The sequence below is a fragment of the Argopecten irradians genome, chromosome 6 (assembly GCF_041381155.1).
Source record: "Argopecten irradians isolate NY chromosome 6, Ai_NY, whole genome shotgun sequence".
In the NCBI taxonomy this organism is placed as follows: Eukaryota; Metazoa; Mollusca; class Bivalvia; order Pectinida; family Pectinidae; genus Argopecten; species Argopecten irradians.
Genome location: NC_091139.1, coordinates 25,025,806 through 25,051,238, shown reverse-complemented (window position 1 = coordinate 25,051,238; position 25,433 = coordinate 25,025,806). Strand labels below are relative to the sequence as shown.

Sequence of the window (25,433 nt, the reverse complement as noted above, 5' to 3'; positions counted from 1 at the left end):
CAAAAATGGAAATAAGTTTTATATGGCAAATATAATTATAAATTAAATAATTTTATTACCCAAAAATACTGATCATGAAAATCTCCCTTCCATTTGGCAGACGACACATGAATGCCGCTGTGCCACACTATAAGGTTTTACGAAATATCACTTAAAGTATAAAAAAGGAAGTGGTTTTTTTACAGTTTGATGACGAAGGCGACAGCAGATTCCACGTCCCCATCGACATACAAATGGCGGGCCAAAAAACAAAGAAGACGGCGTACGAACTTAGAATAACAGACAGAGAAAACTTCGCGTTCCAAATCACCCGCAAATCTTCTGGAACTGTTTTGTATGTTTGCGTGGCTTTATATTGATTATACTTATAGATAAATAAATATTTCTATCACAAAATGATTAATGAAAGTTCCCAATATACTAAAATACTAATAATGAAGACTGTCTATAATTGACGATCCGTAGTTCTATTGTATTGCCTTTTGCCAAATTATCTTTTATCTTTTCGTAATGAGCACTAAAGTGGAAAACTCTCCTTTCGTAGCTAGGAATATATACATAAGTGAGTATATTTATGATAATATAGCTCAAAAGATAAGACCTAGTAGCTATAGTAAAATATACTACTTTACAAAAACACCTTATATGACATTTCCCCCTCTGTTGTTCCTGACCAGGTTTAACACCTCAGTGGGAGGTCTAACACTATTGGACCAGTTCCTACAGCTCTCAACAGTACTCCCTTCAGAGAACATCTACGGGTTCGGAGAAAATATTCACGAGTCTTTCCGTCATGATCTCAATTATCGTTCATGGCCGATGTTCTCACGAGATCAGCCGCCATTTCACAAGGTAATTTCCGGTCATACGACTCGCTTTATCCACTTCTGGGCCCAGTTTCATCACCAGTTATTACTTTTTATAGATTATTTAACAAAAATACTCTTCAGTGAAAATACAGAAGTGGAAGTTCCTAAACATTAACCTCCTTAACTTCTGTTAAGCTTTCATATAGAATAATAAGAAGTTCAATAAAGCTAAAAAATATTGAGGCTTAGTGATAAATTATAAGCATATTGAGCTGTAGCTGCAATATTGTAGCTCAAAAGACTATTTGACAGAAAATGGTGTCGTCTTTAGAGCTACAATTGGTGGCTATTACTGCTAATGGAGCAAAGAAATGATTATGCAAACCATTATAAAACGCTTGTTTGCATTTTTATCGTACTTGTTTGATATCGCCTACCTACTAGGTAATAAAACTGAACCAGATAAAATATCAAATTCTCATCGAGGCATTATTTTTTTAACATAATACATATAAAGGTCTTTACGAAGGGAAATTATACGGCAAGTCCACAAATTGTGAATTTGACGTCTTGTCTGGTTGTGTTTGTTTTGGACAAAAATATTATGTAAATGCATGCATACGTATAAGATAATTGGAAACCTACAAAAAAGTATAGAAAACTATGCCGGAGTGATTTTCGGAGGCAGTGCTCCACTACAACACATAGGGACCAATTCGTACCCGGCCGTAAGGTATAGCAGGCCGGGTACGTATATTCGTTCTAATTGAGCTGATCCTAGGTATAGTACTTAATTGTTTTCACCAGTTATGTTTATGAGACACATAAAACGATTCTGTTGTTATGCTTATCTTAACTTCCTCTATATGAACCATAACACATTCAAGAAAACATTTATCATATATTGATTCCTCTCAAAAGACACCATGAACCGTAATTAACTTTATGCTTCAGGAAAACTCGAACTTGTATGGTGTTCACCCATATTATACTTGTGTGGAACCTGATGGTAACACTCATGGAGTGCTGCTTCTCAACAGCAACGCCCAAGGTAAGGCTTTGTCTTCATTACTTAATTACAGACCGAAATAATCATTTGGTTTGAATTTTCTCTCCAGTTATTTTTGTTTGGCTATTGAAGAGTCTATTTATCATTGTACTCGTTAGCTTCATTTTGGCAATGAACTAATACGCCACAGAAAGTACGCGAACATGCGTAGATAGGTTGAATTACCAGAGGGTCCAAACTCATAAACATTACATAACTTTAAAGAATCCCTTTACTTAAAATTTTCCATAGGAAAGCATTACAGAAGTTAAGGAAAAAATTTTAAGTATCACTTAAAAATTTGTAATGCATTCCTATAGAGAATTTTAAGTTAAGGAATTCCTTTTAAGGAATGTTTGTGAAACTGGGCCCAGTAAAAAGTAATATTTGACTTATTACACACGCTTGTATTTGACCCGATTAACTTTTTCCCAGCTACACACTCACAAACTCGGAATTGACGTTCATAGCTAACCCTATCAGGTTAATGGCATACAATCTAATTTATAGATTGCAGTAAAGGTTTGTATTTAATCATTGAGCGTAATCCATTAAAAGTACAATAAATAAATAAATGAATAAATTAACAAAAATAAATGAATAAAGAAATAAATATAAAGAAATAAAATAAATAAATAAATAAAAAATAAAAAAATTGGGTGAAGGTGTGGCAACAAATATCGCCACTGATATCACCGGAACTGCACGTTATCTATTATTAATTATGAGAAAAAATAACAGATAATGCAAGTCATTACACAACAAATAGGAAATTGTACAGCGCATGGATAATACGTATTACATAAATGTTATTACACACTTACATACCCTTACATCCTGTAATTTATTTTGTATCAATTTTAACGTTTCATGAATTATTCATAAAATGCTATCTTCGTAGCTCCTAGATATGTTGCTTTTTCTCATAAAATAAGATGAAATATTTGGTTAAATATAGAATAATATTTTCTTTTACTGGAACGACAGCCCCATATTAAAAATCCATGCAACAGAGGTATTCATGTATTTTAATAAGAAAAAAGTGTGCCATGATGAATCGTCTTGCTGCGATTCGACCTTTTAACTCGACATTTCTTAAATGTTTGATTAATGTTGACCCTTTAGATAACTGTGTCAAACACCCTAGCAATAGTGGCATTGAGGTTGCGTTTCCTTTCAAACTTTCATCTGGGTACCCAAGCACTATGCTATCTTGTGTATCCTTTCATGAAAGAAGGGTACAATAAAACGCAATGTTTTTTTGCTTATGGTAAATAAACATTCATCAGATTCCCGTCCTTATTTACGAAAGTAAAACTTGTCACATGAATCCTTTAACGTTTGTAATTTATAACATTTGTATGAAACAACGGGTATTATCGAAGAATGTATGCAGTTTTAAGGCAAAATTTATGGAAAACCAATTCACTCAATCAAAGGACACAAGATAAACTAATAAATCTAAGGTATTTTGTTTGAAAACGTAGTAATTTTTTATTATTAACGTTATAGGTATTTTTTAAAACAATGTTACTTTCATCATTTTATTTATTCATATTAATATATCATACTATATAATGTTTCCACAATTTTCACTTCAAAACAGATAATTATAATTTTAAATGTTCATGAAGTGAAATTTCGCGATTGTTTGGTAAGAATACATGTTATTAAACATCACTTGTTTTGCGGATCAGAATACATGTTATCAAACATCACTTGTTTTGCGGATCATCTTTTCTCGATCTCAATAATATCAGACGAAATCGCGGAAGTCTAATGTAATCAACCATCTCCAGCGAAATATTTAAAAAATATGTCCAGTTTTGTTTACAATTTTGTGCTCTTTTTTTCAATATACCTCATGTACGCTCCATACTAAGCCTATTTTTACATTTTAATGACTTTTAAAAATCAATTTGACAAAATAGTCTATCATTACAGGGGATTCAAATTTCACTCTCAGTCGTCCTTGTCAACACTGGTGTTTAGTCAACATAATCTTGTTTGTCTGATTTTTAATCTTTCTGATTTTACCCCCTTTTTATAATGTCTTCCGAACACATCCTCAATATTCCAAAGATCGGAACCTCTGGAGTATCGAGGATTACCGAACATCGTTGCGACAATCTAGAAGTAACATGTGGTCTACCTCAGCAGACTGGATCTACAAAGAAGATAATGCTCGCACATTACAATATTTAATACACACAATATTGAATTACGACAATGTATGAATTGGATGTTTCAGATACTCATTCTATGGACAGATACCAAGATGATTTGCTCATATTAGCCAGAAGGAAAACGTAAACAAACACATGTGCGCTTACGCTAGTTACCTGGCTCACCACGTGCAGGTTGTGTCGATCATCCGTCACGTGATACGATTCGACATCCCACAAAACCTTAAGTCACTGAACATGGCAGTGATTGAAGGCGCTTTGTTCAAAAACAGGAATATTTGTTCCTAGATTTCGGCTCTCTTATAAGCCGACATATGATTTTTGGGAGCTAAATCATCAAGTTACATGTCAATGTTTAAATATCAAATGTTTAAGTGATATATCGTTACAGTGAAATTAGCATGAAATATAACTTTAACACTGCAAATAGTAATAGTTTATGATAATGCATATCTACTGTTATACAATAACATTTCTTTAATTTCGCTGTCCTACAGACTACTCCTTCACACCGCTCCCAATGCTGACCTACCGGACGATAGGTGGCGTTCTCGACTTCTACATGTTTCTAGGATCCTCACCAGAGAACGTCGTCCAGCAATACACACAGGTATGTTCGAGCTTCTCTCTCTGTTGATTAAACTTGATCCGCATATAAAATGTTTATCTAAAGAATCAAAATAAAAGAATTCTGTATTTTATGGAGGGAGGTACATGTATATAATTGCGATCAAATTTGTCTATTGACACCAAAAAGACAAAAATGTCCTTTATAGACAGATGTCTTTCATACAGAGGTCAATAATATTGAAAATTACACCAAATGGGGTTAATCAGTCTGTCCACTATAGACAGGTGTCAATGATAGAGAAATGTAGGTTTTAGCAGATTTCTTAATTTAAACGTTGAACTTGTCAGTTGCAAAGAATTCATTAACAGACGATGTCCATTTTGTTTTCATCAAAACGTATATTTTGAAGCTCTAAGAATGCATTGTCTTTTTTCATCTGAGAAGTGTAATGCCTTATGTTTTATCTAGGCGGTAGGAAGACCGTTCATGCCACCATATTGGTCTTTAGGATTCCAGCTTTGTCGCTATGGATACAATAGTCTAGAAAATTTGATGGCAGCTGTAAACAGAACCCAATATTATGGAATTCCACACGTAAGTACCACCGAAAAGTACTTAGTCACTGAAATTTAATTAAGATGCACCTCTTGTCTGGTTTGGTAAGGCGTATGTGAACAGAGACGCTAGCACGTTGGAACACCTTGTTCCCACATTTGATCACAGATTAATTTCCTTTACACTTAATGAGTGTTCAAACTCCGAGGGCATTGGATAAATTCTGGTTTATGCTATTTCATCTATGAACTTTAAACACAAAATCTGACAGTGTGACCGTTGGTCGGGACTCTTACTTTACTTTTTGATACCGCGATAAAATGGATATATTATCGCTCCAGTATTATAGACTGCCTTTCGACAGAAGTTTTGCGTATAGACCCGTGTCTCATAAAGTGTAAGCCAATTCTAAATCAAACTTATATTTAAAATAGATCATCAATACCTCAACTCAAACATACTTTGCAGGATTCGACCCTAGGTGTATGATAGAACAGGTGTTATATTTTCTCATTTATATTTTCCGTTTGGAATCATTTTTTAAATACCTGTCCGATAGTTACCAAATCTTGAATTTATTAGAGGATATCATTGATACCTCAATTCATCCCATTTTGATACATCTGGAATATCTTCAATGGAAACTAACACCATTATCACATATCCATTAATTTCCCACTACCTGGTATTCCATCTCAAGTATAAGGTAAATTTTAAAATATTCGCTAAGTCGATTATTTTTGTTTGTTAATTTCGCTTTTTATGAATCTCTGCGTATTTATCAAATCGCGAACATGTAAAAAAGTACAAATTTTACATCTGAATGATTTCCTTATCAATAGATAAAGCGAAATATGCTTAACGTGAATCTTTAAATCTTGAAACGTTTATCCTTTTCTTATACTTGTTTGTATTTTATTTTAAGGTTATGGAGTAAATAACTAGATGTTCATTTGTTACTATATAAAAAAAACCTCATGGCAACAGTAGAAGATAACGTTACATTTGCCCATCTTCCCTTAAAATATCTGTAGTTGTCATTATACAAGGAGACATTAAGCTTCATATCATCGATATGTCCACAAATTGAAAGCAAATCTCACTCCAAAACAGTATTGGTTGGTTTGTCTTTACATGTTATTTACAAATAAGGCAATCTGATTTAAATACATAACCACTCCGTTAAATAGAGAATCTGACAACATCCCATAAGGGGTCATGTTCGGATGAACTTTATACCACGTGTACTTCTGAACAAATGCATTTTCTAAACCTTGCTACATCAAGTGAAAACGTTATTTCGTCCCAGTAGACATATACAATTAGCTTTGTTGTGCTCTTTGAGCGAGATGACTACGTACATGAAAATAATTCTGTCACTTTTTTCCCAGAATATTTCGTCCCCTGATATTCACTGTCAAGATTCTGCAGGCAGCAATTTGATTGGCAATTTCCAAAGTTCACCCGGACATGGCCTATTATGGGATTTTCTCAGATCCTCATATCAAGCGTATTGATATATATTTTAATCAGATTGAAAATATGGGTAATATAAAAACGGTCTTTGTATACAGTATGTTGCGTGTGTGAATGTCCTGATATGTTTTGGAGGTGTTTGCATGATTCAAATGTAACCTGTTATGATACAGAGGCATCATGTATAATACGTACTGACAATTGATGCTTTCCTCTTCATTCAGGATGTACAATACGCTGATATTGACCATATGAACAATTCCAAGGATTTCACGGTGGACCAAATGGCGTTCGCTGGTTTAAATGATTCATTCACTGCACTCAGAAATGGTGGAATGAGAACAGTCATCATGTTGGTAAGATCAGCTATTACCACTGTGAATAGATTCAGTAGGAATTTTAACAAATGAGATAAAATTACTTCAATTAAATCATCTCTGACTTTATACTAACATAAAAGCATACGACAGTGGGTATAATTAGCAGAGAGGAGCGATTCTTGTCTCTAATGACATGCAACTTTTCTAGATAAAACTGGAAAAGATATCCATGCATAAATGAATATGTATTGGTTATACGATGTCTCGGTCATATGGCCAACCTAGGTTTAATATCCAATCACATACAAATACTGTGATTTCAAAACTGTTTCTGCTTCAAAATCGCTGTAATTGCGACAGAAAATATGCACATTCGTTGGAGAAGACTGAAGTCAATATTTTTCTCATGATGCATTGAATAATTAAATTGATAATTACGATCTAAGTATTCATTATCAGCAAGATGAGCATATTTTTCGAGCCGCCATATTAGTTCCCGCTTCAAACCCTCGAACGAGATGTGCCATACGAACCGGTTCGTTCCAGCAGAACTTCGCACATCAGTTAACGGAACGTCTTATTTGAACGGCTATAACAGTAACGTTTTATTAATTGGAAACGGTTATGAATAGCCTTCCCTCATGGTAACACCGAACGTTTGTTCTCTATTGCAGGACCCCTGCTTTGTCAGCAATGTGAGTGGTTATGAACCCTATGACCGCCTTACACAGATAAGAGGGGGAGTGATGTGGCACGGTGGGGTGGAGAATGATACCAAGGATAGTACTGGGGCCATCCTCGGATATGTAAGTACATCTCCATACAAACTACATTTTGATTTGTATTGATGGATGTAAATTGTGGTATATATGATATACGTTTGTGTTATAAGTAGCCTACATTTTACATGGGAATATTGGTGTTATATGTTTCTTTTATAAACAAAAAATTGTCATCGAAGGATTTCAATGTTGGACGGAAACTAAAGAAAATCTAGAACCCATATCATAAAATCTTACGACTAATTTAGTTTAACATGTTATTTTTGACTTAATATTTGTGTTATATGTCGGTCAGACGTGGTCAGGATTTGCTATGCATTTACTTTAAAATCATTGGTCTACAACCTAGCTGGCAATGCATGAAGGTAGGGCATGCTGCCCTAATTGCATGTCGTAAAAAGCGAGACTTTCGGCCTTCTGTTGAGAGCTTGCCCCCGTAAGGAAGGTTTTGGGTTCAGTCCTCTGACCGAGACACACCATATCCTATAAAAGTGGTAGTTTCTGCTCCTGCTTAGCGTTCAGCATTAAGGGAGTGGACTAAGTGGTTTGCCTGTTGTCGGTATAATGTGATCGGATGGGGTGTGTTGCTTGGTGTCTTCAGTGGCACGCTTCAATGAACATGACACAACACGAATATATCGCAGTCTACCATAACATCCCCCACTCACTTTATACACGCAACACACCACATACATGGGTAACTGTCCTTACGTGACCCTGGTTATTAACAGGACCTTAATTTAATCAAACAAACATAGTCGTTTGGCTATAGTAGAAGATTTGGTGAAATTTTAACTATGGCGGTCCGTGAGTTGTCTGTATTTTCCGTAATATGTTTTGAATAGTACAAAAATACACAGTGATATCAATGAATATCAAATAAATGGTTTTCATTTTATTTAATTCTATTTAATTTCTGTTCTTTTGTTTTCATCTTTAATCATTATTTTCAGGTTTGGCCGAATGGAAAAGTTGTATTTCCTGACTTTTTCAAGAACTCGACACGAACGCTCTGGAAAACTCTCGTAAAGGAGCACAGAAAACGCTTGATTTTCGACGGCTTATGGATCGTAAGAATTGATTGTACCAGAAAATATCGCTCAGTAATCAAAACATGTCCCTGCTTCAACTATTAGCGGGCTAAAATTTTAACATACACTAAAACATAACCAAGCAAATGGATGCAAAGACGTTTAGGTGTTATGTAGTTGCAAAACACCTGCAAAGCGTTGCTATGATAAACCATGGTTTGTATTTCGTGATTATAAAACAAGTGTTATTGTCATTTAATGACTTTATCACAGCACGTTACCTTTGTAACGGGTTCTGCATATCATGATATAGAGATGTGTCAACGCAAGCTGATGCACAGTTTAGATTATGTTGAAATGAAGTTTAACGAATGTAAGATATGCGAGCAAAAATGTACATGGAGATTAATATCACAGATTATCCGTGAAATGTATCTGAACTAATTTGAAAATTTTTCAACCAAGGACATGAACGAACCTGCAAATTTTGGTACGAATCAAGACAGACCGTTTAACTGGAACGAAAACGTCAAGCCGTACTGGTCACTGAAATGTCCTACCAGTAAATATGACGACCCACCTTATAGAACAAGTAAGGAAACCAATTTTAACGAACTTTTTTTTTTTGACATTTTATACAAATATTTATCATCATACACATATAACAATGTTCCTTTGAGAAAGATAAATTTGGAGTATTGCGATTGGTAATTAAATGTCTTTTTATAATAATCATTAATTTTTTACGCATTTTAACATGATATATACTTTAGTTGCATGACGATGTACTTTATTCGTTTTGCTTGTTGTTATGTACAATTTTATACTTCCTAATATGACGTTATACTCACAAACACATAACAAAGCAAACACTACCTATCCATAAATATATGATATCTCTTTAATATGCAAAAGATAGATAATAAAACATGAAAAAAGATGTATACTTACGTGTATTTATTTGTGGTTTTAGTGGCAGCGTATGTCCATGACGGTGATGATTATGAAGGTGCACCAGCACGTCTGTCAAATAAGACACTATGTATGGTGGCAACACAAGGCAACAGCGACGAATATCTTCATTACAATGTCCATAGCCTGTTCGGGCGGGTCCAGTCACCACCCACAATCAGGTACGTACACATCTTATCTATTGTACAATGTGTCCCATAATTCATGTATAACGTTTGGCATCCATGAGTATCATACAAGGTACTTATGGTAATGGAGGCATACAAGCAAAAGTTTTGTTGCATGAATAATATAATAGAATAATTTTCTTGATTATTGAATAAAAATGGCGTCACCACTTTTTAGACATTAGACCATCAAAATGAAACTATATTGCACTATGCGATTTTCCCCATCAAAATATCCCAAGGCTACTTTTGCTTTTGTTAGTTGCAACGTACTTACATTTTGATTTGTAGAAACACATGCATTTTGTCAACCTTATTTCGTTTCTAAATGAAGAATGTTTTAGGTCATGTAGATCTATCGGACTGGCAAAAAGTCGGATACGATGTGACTAGTTATCATGGTAGGCATGTTGAGAATATTTGACTCCAATAGTAAAAAGAAACGTTGCAAAACGTTTGGACACACTGAATATGGAATTTCAATAACAATACCAGCCAGATACTTCTCTGTTTAACTATTTAAAGTGATCTTAGTTATATTTCCAACAAGTACACTCTAAAACCACGCCATAGTGACTTATGGATTCAACATTGTCACCTCGGCCTTTGTCTACCTTTTCAGTGCACTGAGAGAAGCAAGTGGTGAACGTAGCATGGTCCTTTCCCGGAACACCTTCCCGGGAAGTGGGAAGTATGTGGGACACTGGCTGGGAGATAATGACAGCAAATGGTCAGGATTGGCCTCCTCCATCATTGGTAAGACATTTTTGTTATTATATCATTTATGTGAAATTTAAAATGTACCTGGTGAGCAGGCATTTATTTTGACAACATTAGTTTTATTTTGATTTCTCACAAGTTAATGACATAACTCTCACAAACAAAGTACTTGATAAATTGGTATTTTCTCATAAGAAAAGGATGGTAAATTTGAATTTAAAAAATGACTGATATTGTATAGTTTTAAGCTTGAAATTGAAAAACCAATAAAACTTTGAAAAAAAATAGGCAATTAAAATGAATATAATTCGTTAACTGGAGATAAGACTACCCGTTTCGTCTTAGTCGAGTACTATTTAAAACATCAAATTTCAACTTTCGAACATCTATTGATTTTTTTCTTTTGTTACAGGTATGATGGAGTTCAATTTGTTTGGAATTCCTTATGTAAGTATTTATTTAATATCTTGATTAATTTAATTCCATTGTCATTTCAAATACAGTGCATCACATTATTTAGAACAATGAAATAACATTATTCTCATGTAAAGACATTACTGTGTTTGAAGATCATTCGTATGTAAATTATGTTTTCACGTGGTATTGGTGTTGACAACAGATTGGAGCGGATATTTGCGGATTCTTTGGCGATACTACAGCAGAACTATGTAAACGTTGGATGCAGCTTGGTGCGTTCTACCCATTCTCCAGAAATCACAATACTCTTGATTCTACCGTGGTAAGTTTTCAGTTGTAGATAAATACTCTTTGAAATATTACCAAATAACAAAACCTGCATACTGGCATCATCTATTATATACATTAAAAGCAACAATAACAAAAAAAAATCGATTGAAGCATAATGAATATATACTTTGTGCATAGCTACAAAACTAATGCGATGATTATTTTCGGTTTGATAGTGCCCTAAGAACGATTTTTTTGAAATATAATTCATGCTAGTGTATGCAACATGTAATTATGATATTTTGGATGAAGGAATAGGATATTTATGTTTTGTATCAATTACTAAGTTTGAATTTAAGTTGTTTGATAATGTGTTTGTTGTTTTAATAAGGAACAAGACCCCGGTGCCTTAGGAGAGGAGGTTGCGAGAGCATCACGGGAAGCTCTAGAGACTCGCTATTGGCTTCTTCCTTACCTTTACACGTTATTCCATAATGCTCATGTTTATGGCAACACAGTTGTTCGCCCATTACATCACGAGTGAGTAACGGGATTTAATGTAATACTTTTGATATTAATGGACCGAAAGCAAATTTGTAAAATATTTAAAACAAATAATTAAACCTTGCACCAGGAACATGAAGACTTAGGTGTTTGCTTAGCCAATCAAAAATGATTTGAGACTGTTTTATACTTATGACTGTGTCATGATCCCGGAGCCTGTCGTTCGTTCATTCCATCGTTCCTTGAATTGATATACATTCTGGGTACCATTGACAACGCAGATCAGCTTATCCTACCTTGCTCACATTAACACGGTGTAGTTCAGACCAGACGTGATACAGGATGTTAAACGCTCAGTCCACATTATGCACCACATGAGAAATGAGCATATGATTAAAAAATAAATTTATAATATGAGTTGACGGTAAAAATAAATTACTCTCTTTTTGTATATCTAGATTCCCTACGGATGATGTAGCTCTTGGGATAGACCGACAGTTCTTGTGGGGACGATCTCTCCTTATATCTCCCATTTTGGAACAGGTAAAGATACGATATGTGGCACTGTGTGAAACCTACCGCGAATCAATTTCACCTAGCCGGCCGGGGTTCGATCCCCGACACGGACGTGAAAAGGTCACGTGGGTTTTCTCCGGGCACTCCGGTTTCCTCCCACACTAAAATCCCTCGCGCGCTTACATCTGGGACATCGAGAGTGATTTACATAAGTTGTATAAGTTTCTCAATCGATGTAAAATAAATAAAGCTTTTCCTGTTCAAAGTATTTCTGAAATGTAACCGTTAATCACCTAAGACACTTTATGTTTAATCAGAGGATCATTAGTAATCAAACACATGTTCTTCACAAAATACCAATTTCTATTACAAATATTAAATATCAATATTTAAAATTATCTTTGGGAACTTTATTATTTGTAATGATCCAATATTAGGGAATAAAATAGAGAAACATTTAACTGGTCTCATTTTCATGTATATTTCTTAATTTTAAGGAATCCCTTGACTACATAGGAAAAGCATTATGGACTTTGAGGAAGGCTCCTTAACTTAAGATTTTTTCCTTAACTGCCGTCATGCTTTTCTATAGAAAATTTGAAGTTAAACAATTTTTTAAAGGTAGGAATGTTCATGAAACTGGTCCCTAAACGAATCATATGCTGTGTAAATTTATTTATTTTGAAGGGTCAGACAGAACTTACGTATTATTTACCCACTGGGCGATGGTACGACTTCTACAAGGTAATTGGAATGATTGTTACAAAGTTTTAATACACTTGATCAGTCAGATAAAGAAACACCATTATTGATTTGTGCCCATGAATAATTTCTTCCTTGTTAGGTCACTGTTGTTTTTATTTTTAACATGCTTTTATCTTAAATATATTTACATTGCCGGAGTTTCATTTCTGTGAATAAAAATTAGGATCAGTTTGAAAGGAGGGAAATAATTAGGTTCTCTCCGCAGAGTACATTTGTAGTTCTTGATCTTTCTTATTTGAAGAGTTAGCATGGACACATCTCATCTCAAGTAAGAATTTTATAATAATTTGTTATACTCACTCTAATTAGAAATTTATCAATAAAAATGATATTGGGCTCAACTCCTTTCTGTTATTTAGCCCGGAAGATTTATCGAAGGACCGATGACGAACACAATATCCGTGAACACCAATTCTCCAGTATTTCTCCATGTCCGTAGTGGGAGCATTCTCCCTATGCAGGAACCGGCACGGAATACGACATATAGGTATGAAGGATGGTCATGGTTAAACTAGTATTTCGCTTTCTTCACGAACGATTACATTTCGCGAGAATTGATTATAAGAAAGTTTCACTTACCAGTTTTATAGGCATTTTGCAATGAGTAATCTTTTCAAACATTCTGATTTATTTTGGATCATTGTAAAATAATTTGCTGCAATGTGTTTGTCAGCAAACCAGAAGAAAACGCATTCTACTGATTCAAACTGTGCGCTTAGCTATCAAATCAACGGTAAACCCTTTCTATGTGTATGGCATAAAATATTACTTTAATATTAAATTAGAAACTATTAGTTCGCGGAGTGGATTTTTCTGCTTATTTGGTTTTCTTTTTATCTCCGCGGATAAGTTTATACAGGAACGTAATGAACTGTTTGCATTTTGCAAACTCAATAAAGATACACAGAGTGATAACATCGCAAACGATTTTAATGTTTACGTAGCGAAAATGAAGATATCAACGTTTGCTATAGTGTTAATTGAAAAATTCCATGGATAATTTAAAGATGCGACACCGCTGATGAATGGTATTTTATCGCTATCAGAAAAAGAAACAGACGAATTCGTATTTTCCTCAGCTTACAATGTAATTTTTTTCATTCCCACCATTGAAAATTTTGAGCTTCTTATTTGAGTTTGATATTAAACTATTAAAACTAATAAATTGCGGCGTCCCGAAAAAATTCCATGGCAATATGTTCTATATGAAATGAAATACTGATTGCGTAACCATCAAGAACAAAATGAATTATTTATATGTACTTTTGTGTTAATTAGACCCATATTTACACAATTAAACATCAGTTATTGTTCAAATGATGAGTATCGTTTATGCTTTGTCGGCGACAGGGATGCGAGAACCTCATATTTATTTTTATTTTTGATACCTTCATAAACTTTTGCTTGATTTTTGTCAACAGTCGGAGGAATGCTATGAAGCTACTAGTGGCTCTTGACAAACCTGACACAGAAGGAGGGACAGCCGAAGGAGAGTTATTCTGGGACGATGGGGTTTCCATTGGTGGGTATATTTCAAATGACACCAATACAATAGCTTACATATATTATTGGAAGCGTTTTGTAAAATACGTGAAATAGTAGAGTTAAAAAGTTCAATAATAAGTACGAAAGGTAAGGCAACTTACGCTTCTTCATCGACAATTAGCAAACTTTAGATATCCAGATTGTATTTCAACGGCTATGACTATTGGAATTATTAGATTATATAATGTTGTTATAATTGTTTTTATTGGAGATAATTTTCCCGTTAGATTTTATGCATCATGTGTTCACCTCAGAAATATGAAAATAGTAACGATGATTTATCGTTGTTTATATCATCTTCTTGCATTTCAGATACATATGAGAATGGAAAATACATCTTGATGAAATTCACTTCTAAAGACGTACGTATACCTGATCATGTCAGGACAAGCATTGTACATGTAGTGAAAGAAGCAAATCATGACCTCGAAAATTATTGTCTTCTCCAATTATCATATTGACCAAACAATTAGACAGTAATTATACAATACTAACTTGAATGGTTGAAAACCACTTTGGTCCAAAAAGACTGGAATACTTTAATTCCTGGATAGACGATCTATGATCTATGCAAAATTGTATGACAAGTGTTCCTTATCTTTGATTCTTTGGCCTTGTCTTTCTAATTTTCACAAAGATTATGATATTTTCTTAATCACCGTTGGCGTATTGACAACATCCACATTGCTTTCTATTTTTAGCAAATGTTGTCGATGGAAGTTGTTGAAGGCCAGAGAGAGTTGGCTGTCGACTTGATTCTATCCACAGTACACGTCTATGGAGTGGCAGCCAACGTACAAAACATTCAGTTACTGCCTTTAAACGTATATAATACCAACTTCACTTACGACGCCGAAAACAAGGTATTATTCAGAAACTCTGAATCATTCAGAAACTCTGAATCGTAGATGGATTTTAAAAATTCAATTTTGAAAATTAGTTTTAACATGCTATCTTGTTTTCATTTATTTATTGGGTTGGTAACCTTAATTTGGCACTCACTTCCGTATCAAAGAAGTGTAACGGTAGAATATCCGATACCGTAATTATTCGAGCATTGCGATCAAATCGCTAAGTTGCAATTGTTGTATTTGTTTTATCATCTTACGTGTTTGTCATTTAAAGATGCTCCATCGCTGACAAATAATTTTTCTTTTCTAAATAAAAGACAGGAGCAAACGAATTAGTAATTCAACAGTTACTTACTTCCCACCATTGCTACCGTTGAAAAAGTTGAATTTCTAATTCTACTTCAAGAATAAAATATCAAAACTTATTAATTACTTCCCAAAAAAATGTCTGTGGCACTATATCCTATATGGAATGAAGTACTGATTGCGCATTCACGACAAACCAAAGTAAATTGTTTTACATTTTGATATGCTAATGATTAAAAAACAATTATTGTTCAAATGGTGGGTCTCGTTTATGCTCTGTCAGCGGTGGAGCATCTTTAATAGTGATTGATCGTATTGTTGATATTTTGCAAAACTTATGTTTATAAATTTGTTTCGTTCTAGGTTCTGATAATACAGAATCTGAATCTGTCACTCAACGCTGACTTCCAGTTATATTGGCTGTACGTACTGTAAAATGATAACCGATAATATATAAATGAATATTTTCATATATTAGAATTTATGTATATTATCGCGTTTGATCAATAATAATACTTCAAAAGAATCACTATCAATACAAACCTGACCAAGTTATATGAATGAAAGTTGGAACATCCATCCCCAATGCGTAACGCTTTCTCTGGTTTTTTCCCCTGGAAACAAGGTTTTCTCTGGTTTTTCCCCTGGAAACAAGGTTTGCGTGATTTTGGATGACTTATTTTAACTATAATTTACCATGTGACTCTTTAAAATGCTTCCAGTGATGGTAGTCAGAGAATCGATTGTTATCCGGAACGCCTAGGGGGTCAAATTGAAGTTACCGAAAAGAAGTGTTCCGAACGTAATTGTCTGTACCACCCGATGGGCACCAATGCACCTGATTGCTATTTTCCATTCGACTACGGATTTACAGCAGGCGCGATGAACTCCAAACGGAAGCTGGTTGGGCGGTCAATCTGACATGGAAGGGGGAAAGCTCCGTTTCCAGGATCTATCGATACTGTAACATTCGCCGTGGATATGTTAGATAAGGACATGTTCAGATTTAAGGTACGCGAAAAAAAAAAAGCGAACATATAGTTTCAGCTCATTGTAGCTTGTACTGTTTCTTTAAAATTTCGTTCTTATGTATATAAAAGTGATCTGCTTCTATACACATAAAGCTAGAAAATTCAATCATTATTTTTTTTTAAATTTCAAATGCATGCTTTTTAACATGCATTGTCAGCTTTCAGACCTCTTGGTGTTAATTTTGAAATTGCTTCATTAGTAACGATTAAAGAAAAACTTAATCAGTAATGGACTTTAATAATCTTCAATATGACATAGATGACGTGTTATTCTTAACAATTTTTTACTGTAAGAATAACAAAATATCAGGTTTTTCACAATTAAATTATTTTTAAGCAATCTCTACAATCACATGTTTTACAGATATACGATCCAATGAACCCCCGATATGAAGTTCCATTAAAAATGAATATCCCCAATCCGACAAGGCGTCCTACAGATCTACGCTATGATATCATCGTTACCAGCAAAAACCCCTTCCATTTTAAAGTGATAAGGAAAAGCACAGGAACAGTTCTGTAAGTTATTGTTGGTAATAACTCGAATATAATAGTAGCCAGACACGCTATAAAATGAGTGACTAGTGATTTGTTTTCAATGTTATTTATCTTTTGCAAGCAACCTTGTTTTTCCTGTGTAATTTATTGTTTTAATGCTTTAATAAGTATTGAGCGGTAGAGGAAAACAAAGTTAGGTTTCAACTTCTGCTTTCTCTTGCATCATAAACTTGAATCTAACGTTCTTGACGTCACTTCTTTTAGATGGGATACAAGTGTTGGTGGTCTAACATTTGAGGACCAGTTCCTTCAGATAGCCACTCGGCTGCCGTCTCGGAACGTCTACGGATTTGGAGAAAATGTCCACACATCACTTAAACATGACATGGACTGGACTATGTGGCCAATGTTTGCCAGGGATCAACCTCCTGGTGCTGGAAAGGTATGGAATGACGACCCATTCAGAATATATACATAAATCAATAAAATGCAAGGCATATACGTTTTAAAGTCAGTTGCTATTTTGTGGTCAAGTTTTCTACTTACATCAAGAAAGAGAACACATGACTTTAGTTTATTAAAGGATGATTTTTTCAATAAAGAAATAAAAAAAAATGAAGAATTTACACGCGTTGTATACGACTATGTTCCTATCCGTTTTATGGTAATATGTTGTTGACATATTACAATGGAAATTGACGTTTTGTTCTTGACGCATCAGAATCCAAAGGATCCCAAGAATCTATATGGCGTACACCCGTTTTACACCTGTATGGAGGATGATGGGCATTCGCATGGCGTCTTACTTCTAAACAGTAACTCACAAGGTACGTCATACATATGATATTATACATCTTCTGTGATGATATATCCAATAATTTACAAAATGAATGTAGAACTTTTAGAATTTGCTATCTCTTGTAATATAGTGAACACTAATAGTCATTTGTCATTAGGTAGGATGTTTTCATGTTTTATAGGTTTTTCTTCTTGAGTATTTACAGTGTAAAATTTCATTCGAACAGTAGTATGAGTATTAAAACATACATACTCACTATAGACAATAGTAATATTATAACATTTTTCACAATAATATGCTGTTATTTTACTTTTTTTTTTATCTCAGACTACGCCTTCACGCCGTTGCCTATGCTGGTCTACAGGACTATTGGTGGGATACTGGACTTTTATATGTTCCTGGGACCGGAACCGGAACAGGTCATTCAGCAATACACCGGGGTAGGAATCACGTGACACGATAAAAATTGACGCCGCTGCTCATTATCAGTTGTCCGTCATAAAATCCATTAATTAGTAACCACTTTTATTTTATTAAATGTTTTTTTCACCTTATCACTCGCAAATGAAAAAATCCTTAATTCAATCTCATTGGCGTAATCATATATGAGGATTAATACACAAAGAGACTAGATGGTCACCTTGGTAAATACTTACCCCTAAAGTCCAAACACATGCACACTCTGGTGCAATGGAGATTTTCATGAATAATCGCTGCTTCTATTGCTCTTTTATACGTGTATTATGTTGTTCAATTTCAACTATTTTGGCAAGATAGTCTTTTAGCTATCAAAATGATTTTAATGCAAAAAAAGTTTCAGTTAAAAGGATTCTTCACTTTGCAGGCTATTGGCAGACCGATGATGCCACCGTATTGGGCCCTAGGATTTCAACTGTGTCGCTATGGTTACAACAATAGCGGGAATCTTCAGGCTGCTGTCAATAGGACCTTGTCTGCAAATATTCCATTTGTGAGTATAGAACAAAATGACGCTCAAAGTATTCAAATTGTTATATAAAATTACCAGATTTAAAATGCTTTATGTTGACTCCAACTTCTAGATTTGGTAAAACTGATATTTTTGGTATATATTTTTGGTGTTGCACCGTAGAAGTTCTCTCTTTTCGTTATGAATAAGTGTACACTTTTAATAAAAATGAAAAATATTAAAAACCTTTACTTTTCACACTACCAGGATGTACAATATGCTGATATAGATCACATGGAGGAACAGAAAGACTTTACAATTGACGAAGATAATTTCGGTGGATTACAGGAGTACTTCAGTGGGCTTCAAGATAGGGGCATGAAGACTATTATAATATTGGTGAGCATTTCGTTTGTGATTGAGTATAACGAAATTCCTTTTGTGATCTGATATGAAGCTTTGATATGGTTTATTAAACAACACATCAAAATTTTGAGTCACTGAGATAGATTAAGGATTTTTCTGGAAATTGAATGAAAGAAATCTATATTAGACAAAAACATTGAATGCCTTTCATTAATTAATGTGCTTATGTTTCTTAATTGATTTGTTGCTTTCAAGATTGTGTGGTAAGTGTCTTAGATGCAACAAATTTGATTGCGTTAATAGACAGAAAATTGAACTGGTGGCTCATTATTTCATATTCAGTACAAATTAATATGGATGTATTGTTTATACGTGCAGGATCCTTGTCTGTTAGCCAATAAGACCTATCTGCCTTATGCGAGGATGAAAGAACAAGATGCTTTCGTCAAATGGCCAACAACTTACGATGTGCCAAATGACAGCTCAGACGAGGATGGAGCGCTTCTTGGCTATGTAAGTATGAAAAGTTGGTGTTTATGTTCGGACAGTTGGTTATTAGCATATGCATCCAGTCGTTCTTTTGGAATAAGCTATTTTCATTTTTATAAAAGTTTGATGGTAAACATATCGTACAAACATCTTTTTGAGGTTTTGTAGTGCATGATCATTCATAAGGAAGACGCTGTTAACATTAAGCTTTCGTTTCCGAAATCTCTGTTTAAATAATTACCATTTCGTATATTACTTCAGGTTTGGCCGAACGGGAAAGTTGTTTTCCCAGATTTCTTCAAAACGAAGACACAAGATGTATGGAAAAGTCTTATTGCCAACCACTCTCTGAAAATTCCTTTCGATGGATTATGGATAGACATGAATGAGCCTGCAAATTTTGGCACAAACGAAGAGAAACCATGGAACTGGCCAGCCAACAAAACTGCCTGGAGCCTAAAGTGTAAAGAAGGGGACAAATATGAGGACCCGCCATACAGATCCATGGCTGCTTTTCAATCTGATAAAAATGGATCTCTGAACCGAATATCAGAGAAGACAATTTGCATGGTTGCTGAACAAGGAGAAGGTGGTACTTATCGTCATTATGATGTACACAACTTGTACGGTTGGAGCCAATCTAAGCCAACACTAGACGCTCTACAAAGAGCACACAGTGGCAAGCGAGGATTAGTTATATCTAGATCAACTTTTCCCGGAAGTGGACGATATGCGGGGCACTGGCTAGGAGATAACTCTGCTGACTGGGATCATTTAAGGTTATCTGTGATTGGTATTATTGAGTTTAATTTGTTCGGGATACCGTACATTGGAGCAGACATCTGCGGTTTCTTTGGTACACCATCACCGGAACTCTGTAAGAGGTGGATGCAGCTTGGCGCCTTCTACACATTTAGTCGAAACCACAATACCTTAGGACAGCCAGACCAAGATCCTGCAATTTTTGATGAAAGTGTTACAAAGGCTTCTCGCGAAGCGATGGAGACCAGATATTGGCTTCTTCCGTATTTGTACACTCTTTTTCATCATGCCCATATACAAGGCAGCACAGTTATCCGGCCACTTCATCACGAATTCCCCACAGATCAGACAACCTACGGTATAGACAAACAGTTTCTATGGGGACCAGCTCTGCTGATATCACCGATTTTAGAGGAAAGTCAAGTTGAAGTAAACGCATACTTACCACGTGGAACGTGGTATGATTTCTATTCTGGGACAGCGGTGGAAGGAGACAAAAATATCGATATTCCGGTAAACCAAGATTCCCAGATTCCATTGCATATTCGTGGTGGATATGTTATCCCGATGCAGGCTCCAGCTAATAACACGGCATACAGCAGGAAGAACTCGTTTACTATAACAGTAGCACTCACTTCAGACGGTAAACGTACCACTGCAGAGGGAGACATCTATTTCGATGACGGCGAAGCAATTGATTCATACGAAAACGGAAATTATGGATATGCGAAATTTATCGCTACTGAGAGAGGTCTGAAAATGCGCGTCGCAAAAACATTCCTATCGACGGAAGATAGCTACACTATCGGGGAAGTTCGTGTTCTTGGAATTACAGAGAACGTTTCTATGGCGTATATCAATAGCAGTTTACAGCACCACGATATCCGTCATTATCCATCAAATAATACCGTCATCTTTTCAAATTTGGCCCTCAGCTTGTCCGAGGAATTCAACATTGACTGGTTTGCTGAACGGAAATTAGAAACTGATGAGTTGGAACGAATAAACTGTTATCCAGACTTAGACAACACATTATCCATTGCCGATACAGAAGAGGAGTGTCGACAACGAGGTTGTATATGGAATAACACTTTCCATAGTAACATTCCACCTTGTCACATCAATAAAACTAGTCACGGATACAGAGACAATGGAACAAGGAGTCACCACGATGAAAACAATATGGTACTCGCATGGAAAAATCAAGCGAAACTTTTCGGTGGTAATATACCATATGTGGAATTTAAAGTAGAAAACATTTCTGAAAATATTCTTAGACTTAAATATATGGACTTAGATTCCCAAAGGTACGAAGTTCCAATTCCATTAAATAGAACAATTCATAGAAAGAAACAGGATAACGATTATCTGGTAGAATACGGCGAGAATAGTCATGGTACGTTTTTTGTAAAGGTAATACGAGAGAGCACTGACACAGTAATTTGGGACACGTCTTTGGGAGGCTTCACCTTTGCCGAACAGTTCTTGCAGATGGCTGTCAAGCTGCCGTCAAAGAACATGTATGGGTTTGGTGAGAACCGACATTTTTCTTTCCAGCATGACTTCGAATTCAAACGTTGGCCAATGTTTTCACGCGATAACGGCGTAAATTGGGGCGATTATGCAAACCTGTATGGTGTGCATCCATTCTATCTAAATATCGAAGATTCTGATGGAAACGCCCATGGAGTTTTATTACTTAATAGTAACGCAATGGAAATAGAATTGAATCCTCTTCCTTCTTTAACATACAGAACCATCGGAGGAATTCTTGACTTTTATATATTTTTAGGACCGTCACCGGAACAGGTTATTCAGCAATACACAAGTGTAATAGGACATCCCTACTTGCCGCCCTACTGGTCCCTGGGTTTCCAGCTGTGTCAATATGGCTATAATAGTCTCGAGGCAATGAAAGCGGCCGTGGACAGAACGAAATTGGCTAATATTCCACACGATGTCCAATACGCCGATATAGATCACATGCAGGAAAGGATGGACTTTACAGTAGATACAGAAAATTTTGATGGTCTTCCGGAATATTTCAAGGAGCTGCAAAGCGAAGGCATACGTACCATCATTATACTTGATCCAGCGTTGATAACTAACGTTACTGGCTACATCCCGTACATCAGAGGAGTCGAGAAGGATATATACATTAAGTGGCCAAATGCATCGATAAGTCCGGATTATAATGAATTTAATCGGACGGATATGTTAGGGTATGTTTGGCCTCAAGGCAAAGTCGTATTTCCGGACTTTTTGAACAACGAAACCCGGGCTTATTGGCGAGATTTGATCGTGAGCCATCACAAAAACCTTTCATTTGATGGTCTGTGGATAGACATGAACGAGCCAGCTAATTTTGGCACAAACGAGGAACATCCATGGAATTGGGACGAGAACGTAAAACCGTACTGGTCACTTAAATGTCCCCGCTCCAGATGGGATGACCCACCGTATAAACCCAAAGCAGTTTTCGGACCTCGCCTCTCCGAAAAAACCTTGTGTATGATTGCAGTTCAAAACCGGGGCTCATATATGCACTACGATGTTCACAGTTTGTATGGCTGGAGTCAGACTGAACCGACTCTCCATGCTCTCAGGGAGTCAACTGGGGAAAGAGGAATAGTGATTTCACGATCTACGTATCCATCCAGCGGCCGTTACGCTGGTCATTGGCTTGGCGATAATGATAGTGCTTGGTCTGATCTTCATGATTCAGTTATAGGTATACTAGAGTTTAACCTCTTTGGTATTCCGTATATTGGAGCAGATATCTGCGGATTCTTTGGGAATTCCACGTCAGAGCTATGTGAGCGTTGGATGCAACTTGGTGCTTTCTATACTTTCTCCAGGAACCACAACACTATCAACGCTGCGCCACAAGACCCGGCGTATTTCGGTCCAGGGGTGGCTGATTCTTCCAGACGGGCTCTTGTGGTCCGCTACAGATTACTTCCCTATCTATATACACTATTTTACAACGCCCATATCGGCGGTGGCACCGTCATTAGGTCCCTAGCACACAATTTCCCAAGAGATCAAACCACTTGGTCCATCGATACGCAATTCATGTGGGGCCAAGCTTTCATGATCACTCCAGTTTTGCAGCAAGGTAGAACGGAATTGGACGTTTATTTTCCCGAAGGTCGGTGGTATGATTTTTATACCGGTCAAGCTATGGATACAGCTTCTTCTTTTAAGGTCGTACCGGCACCTCATGACGTCATCCCATTATATGTGTATGGAGGACACATTCTTCCTACACAACTCTCGGCCAACACCACTGAATATAGTAGACGGAATCCTATGGGGCTGCTGGTTGTTTTAAATGAAAACGGAACAGCGAATGGAAATTTATTTTGGGATGATGGGAAATCTATTAACACTGTTGAAAACCAGCATTTCTACCTCTTGTCTTTTTCATTCAAATCCAATAATTTGTCTGTGGCTGTTGAGACAAATCCGTCGAATTCGGCGAATTTCGCTGATAATCTCATTTTTGATAATGTTACTATATATGGCGGTCATGCTTGTAAGGCTGTAATGGTAAATAACCTGCCACATAGCGATTTTACTAGTGATAAACGTTTCAATGTTTGCTATGTTACGAATTTGAATTTAGCTTTCAAAAATAAGTTTTTGATTTCATTCCAATGATGGCTTTGTTAGAATTAAGCTTCGCATATTTTCGTAATGTGGTATTTGTTTTGAGTAAGCAGACAACATTTCTATGAGTGATTGTTTTTCTATTGTCTGGACCTTGTGATTAAGAAAAATCCTATTTTTGTTTATATTTAGTGATATTGCATACACAAAGATATGAAAATTTGTTACATAGATAATTGTCACTTTCTGTACTATATAGTGTTAACTGTATTGATCCTAAAATAAGAAGCTTTTTAAATTATGTAATATTCTCAAATCTCTTGATTTTGATTGAAATCAAAATACATTTTTCTTTTAAATTTTGAATAAAATTTTGAATAAATAACTCGATCTACTATTCAACTTAAATTGCCCGCATTTCATCTTAGCCGTTTTTGCCAAAATGTAGAACGACGAATGCAATACTGTCATGTGGTCTCGTTTGTGGTATTTGGGTAGGCCATCCGCGACAGTGCAAATCCATTTTTGTGAAATAGCGAAATTATGACATGATGTGTATTGCAGATTTTAAAGTATGCTGCAATGCTTTGAGAGTGAGTTACAATTGTATAATGCTTTATTGAAATATATATATATATATATATATCATTCGTAGGTACAATTTTATACTGGTATACACACTAGCAGATCTCATTTTTTAATTACCTGTTGTTTTGTCTTTCTTCTCATCCGTATACACATCCATTTAAATGATGAATATTTAATCTTCATTATTCAAATTATGCTACAATTTAACATGTTTTAGTTCGATTTTTCATTACACAGAATAAATGAATTTTGTATGAAATGTAAAATTGGATTATCAATCAGTGTTTTCTTTTCAAATAGAAAAAAGAATGCTTTAATTTTCAATGCACAATAACAGTTGTTTTCGAGGTCGCTGTGAAACCATGAATATAATATAAAACCCAAACTTTGTTAGTACAGTAGAGGAATCATCGTGACCGCGAAAAAGCTATCGAGAAGAATTGTTTTTAAATGTACGAAATTGCAGTATCCTCACGTTGATTAATTTTTGGCATAATATACGACCATACCTCTTTCACTTGACGTCAGAAGGACAAAAAAAGTTTGAGT

The 25,433-nt window shown here is 35.4% G+C and overlaps 1 protein-coding gene across 1 annotated transcript; it reads left to right on the top strand.

Annotated features, from left to right (window-relative positions):
- Positions 1–189: 189 nt before the first annotated feature.
- LOC138325418 (maltase-glucoamylase-like) lies at positions 190–25,150 on the top strand. The gene is given in 32 exon segments (XM_069271079.1): positions 190–334; positions 678–852; positions 1,764–1,860; positions 4,541–4,653; positions 5,083–5,208; positions 6,870–7,001; positions 7,640–7,771; positions 8,701–8,817; positions 9,244–9,370; positions 9,752–9,911; positions 10,540–10,673; positions 11,050–11,084; positions 11,257–11,376; positions 11,716–11,864; positions 12,287–12,371; positions 13,032–13,088; positions 13,469–13,596; positions 14,531–14,631; positions 14,967–15,016; positions 15,356–15,517; positions 16,175–16,233; positions 16,534–16,678; positions 16,681–16,749; positions 16,751–16,822; positions 17,207–17,361; positions 17,605–17,782; positions 18,062–18,167; positions 18,467–18,579; positions 18,984–19,109; positions 19,335–19,466; positions 19,812–19,946; positions 20,184–25,150. Coding segments are annotated over 32 exon segments (7,755 nt in total). The 5' UTR covers positions 190–233; the 3' UTR covers positions 24,348–25,150.
- The last annotated feature ends 283 nt before the right edge of the window (positions 25,151–25,433 follow it).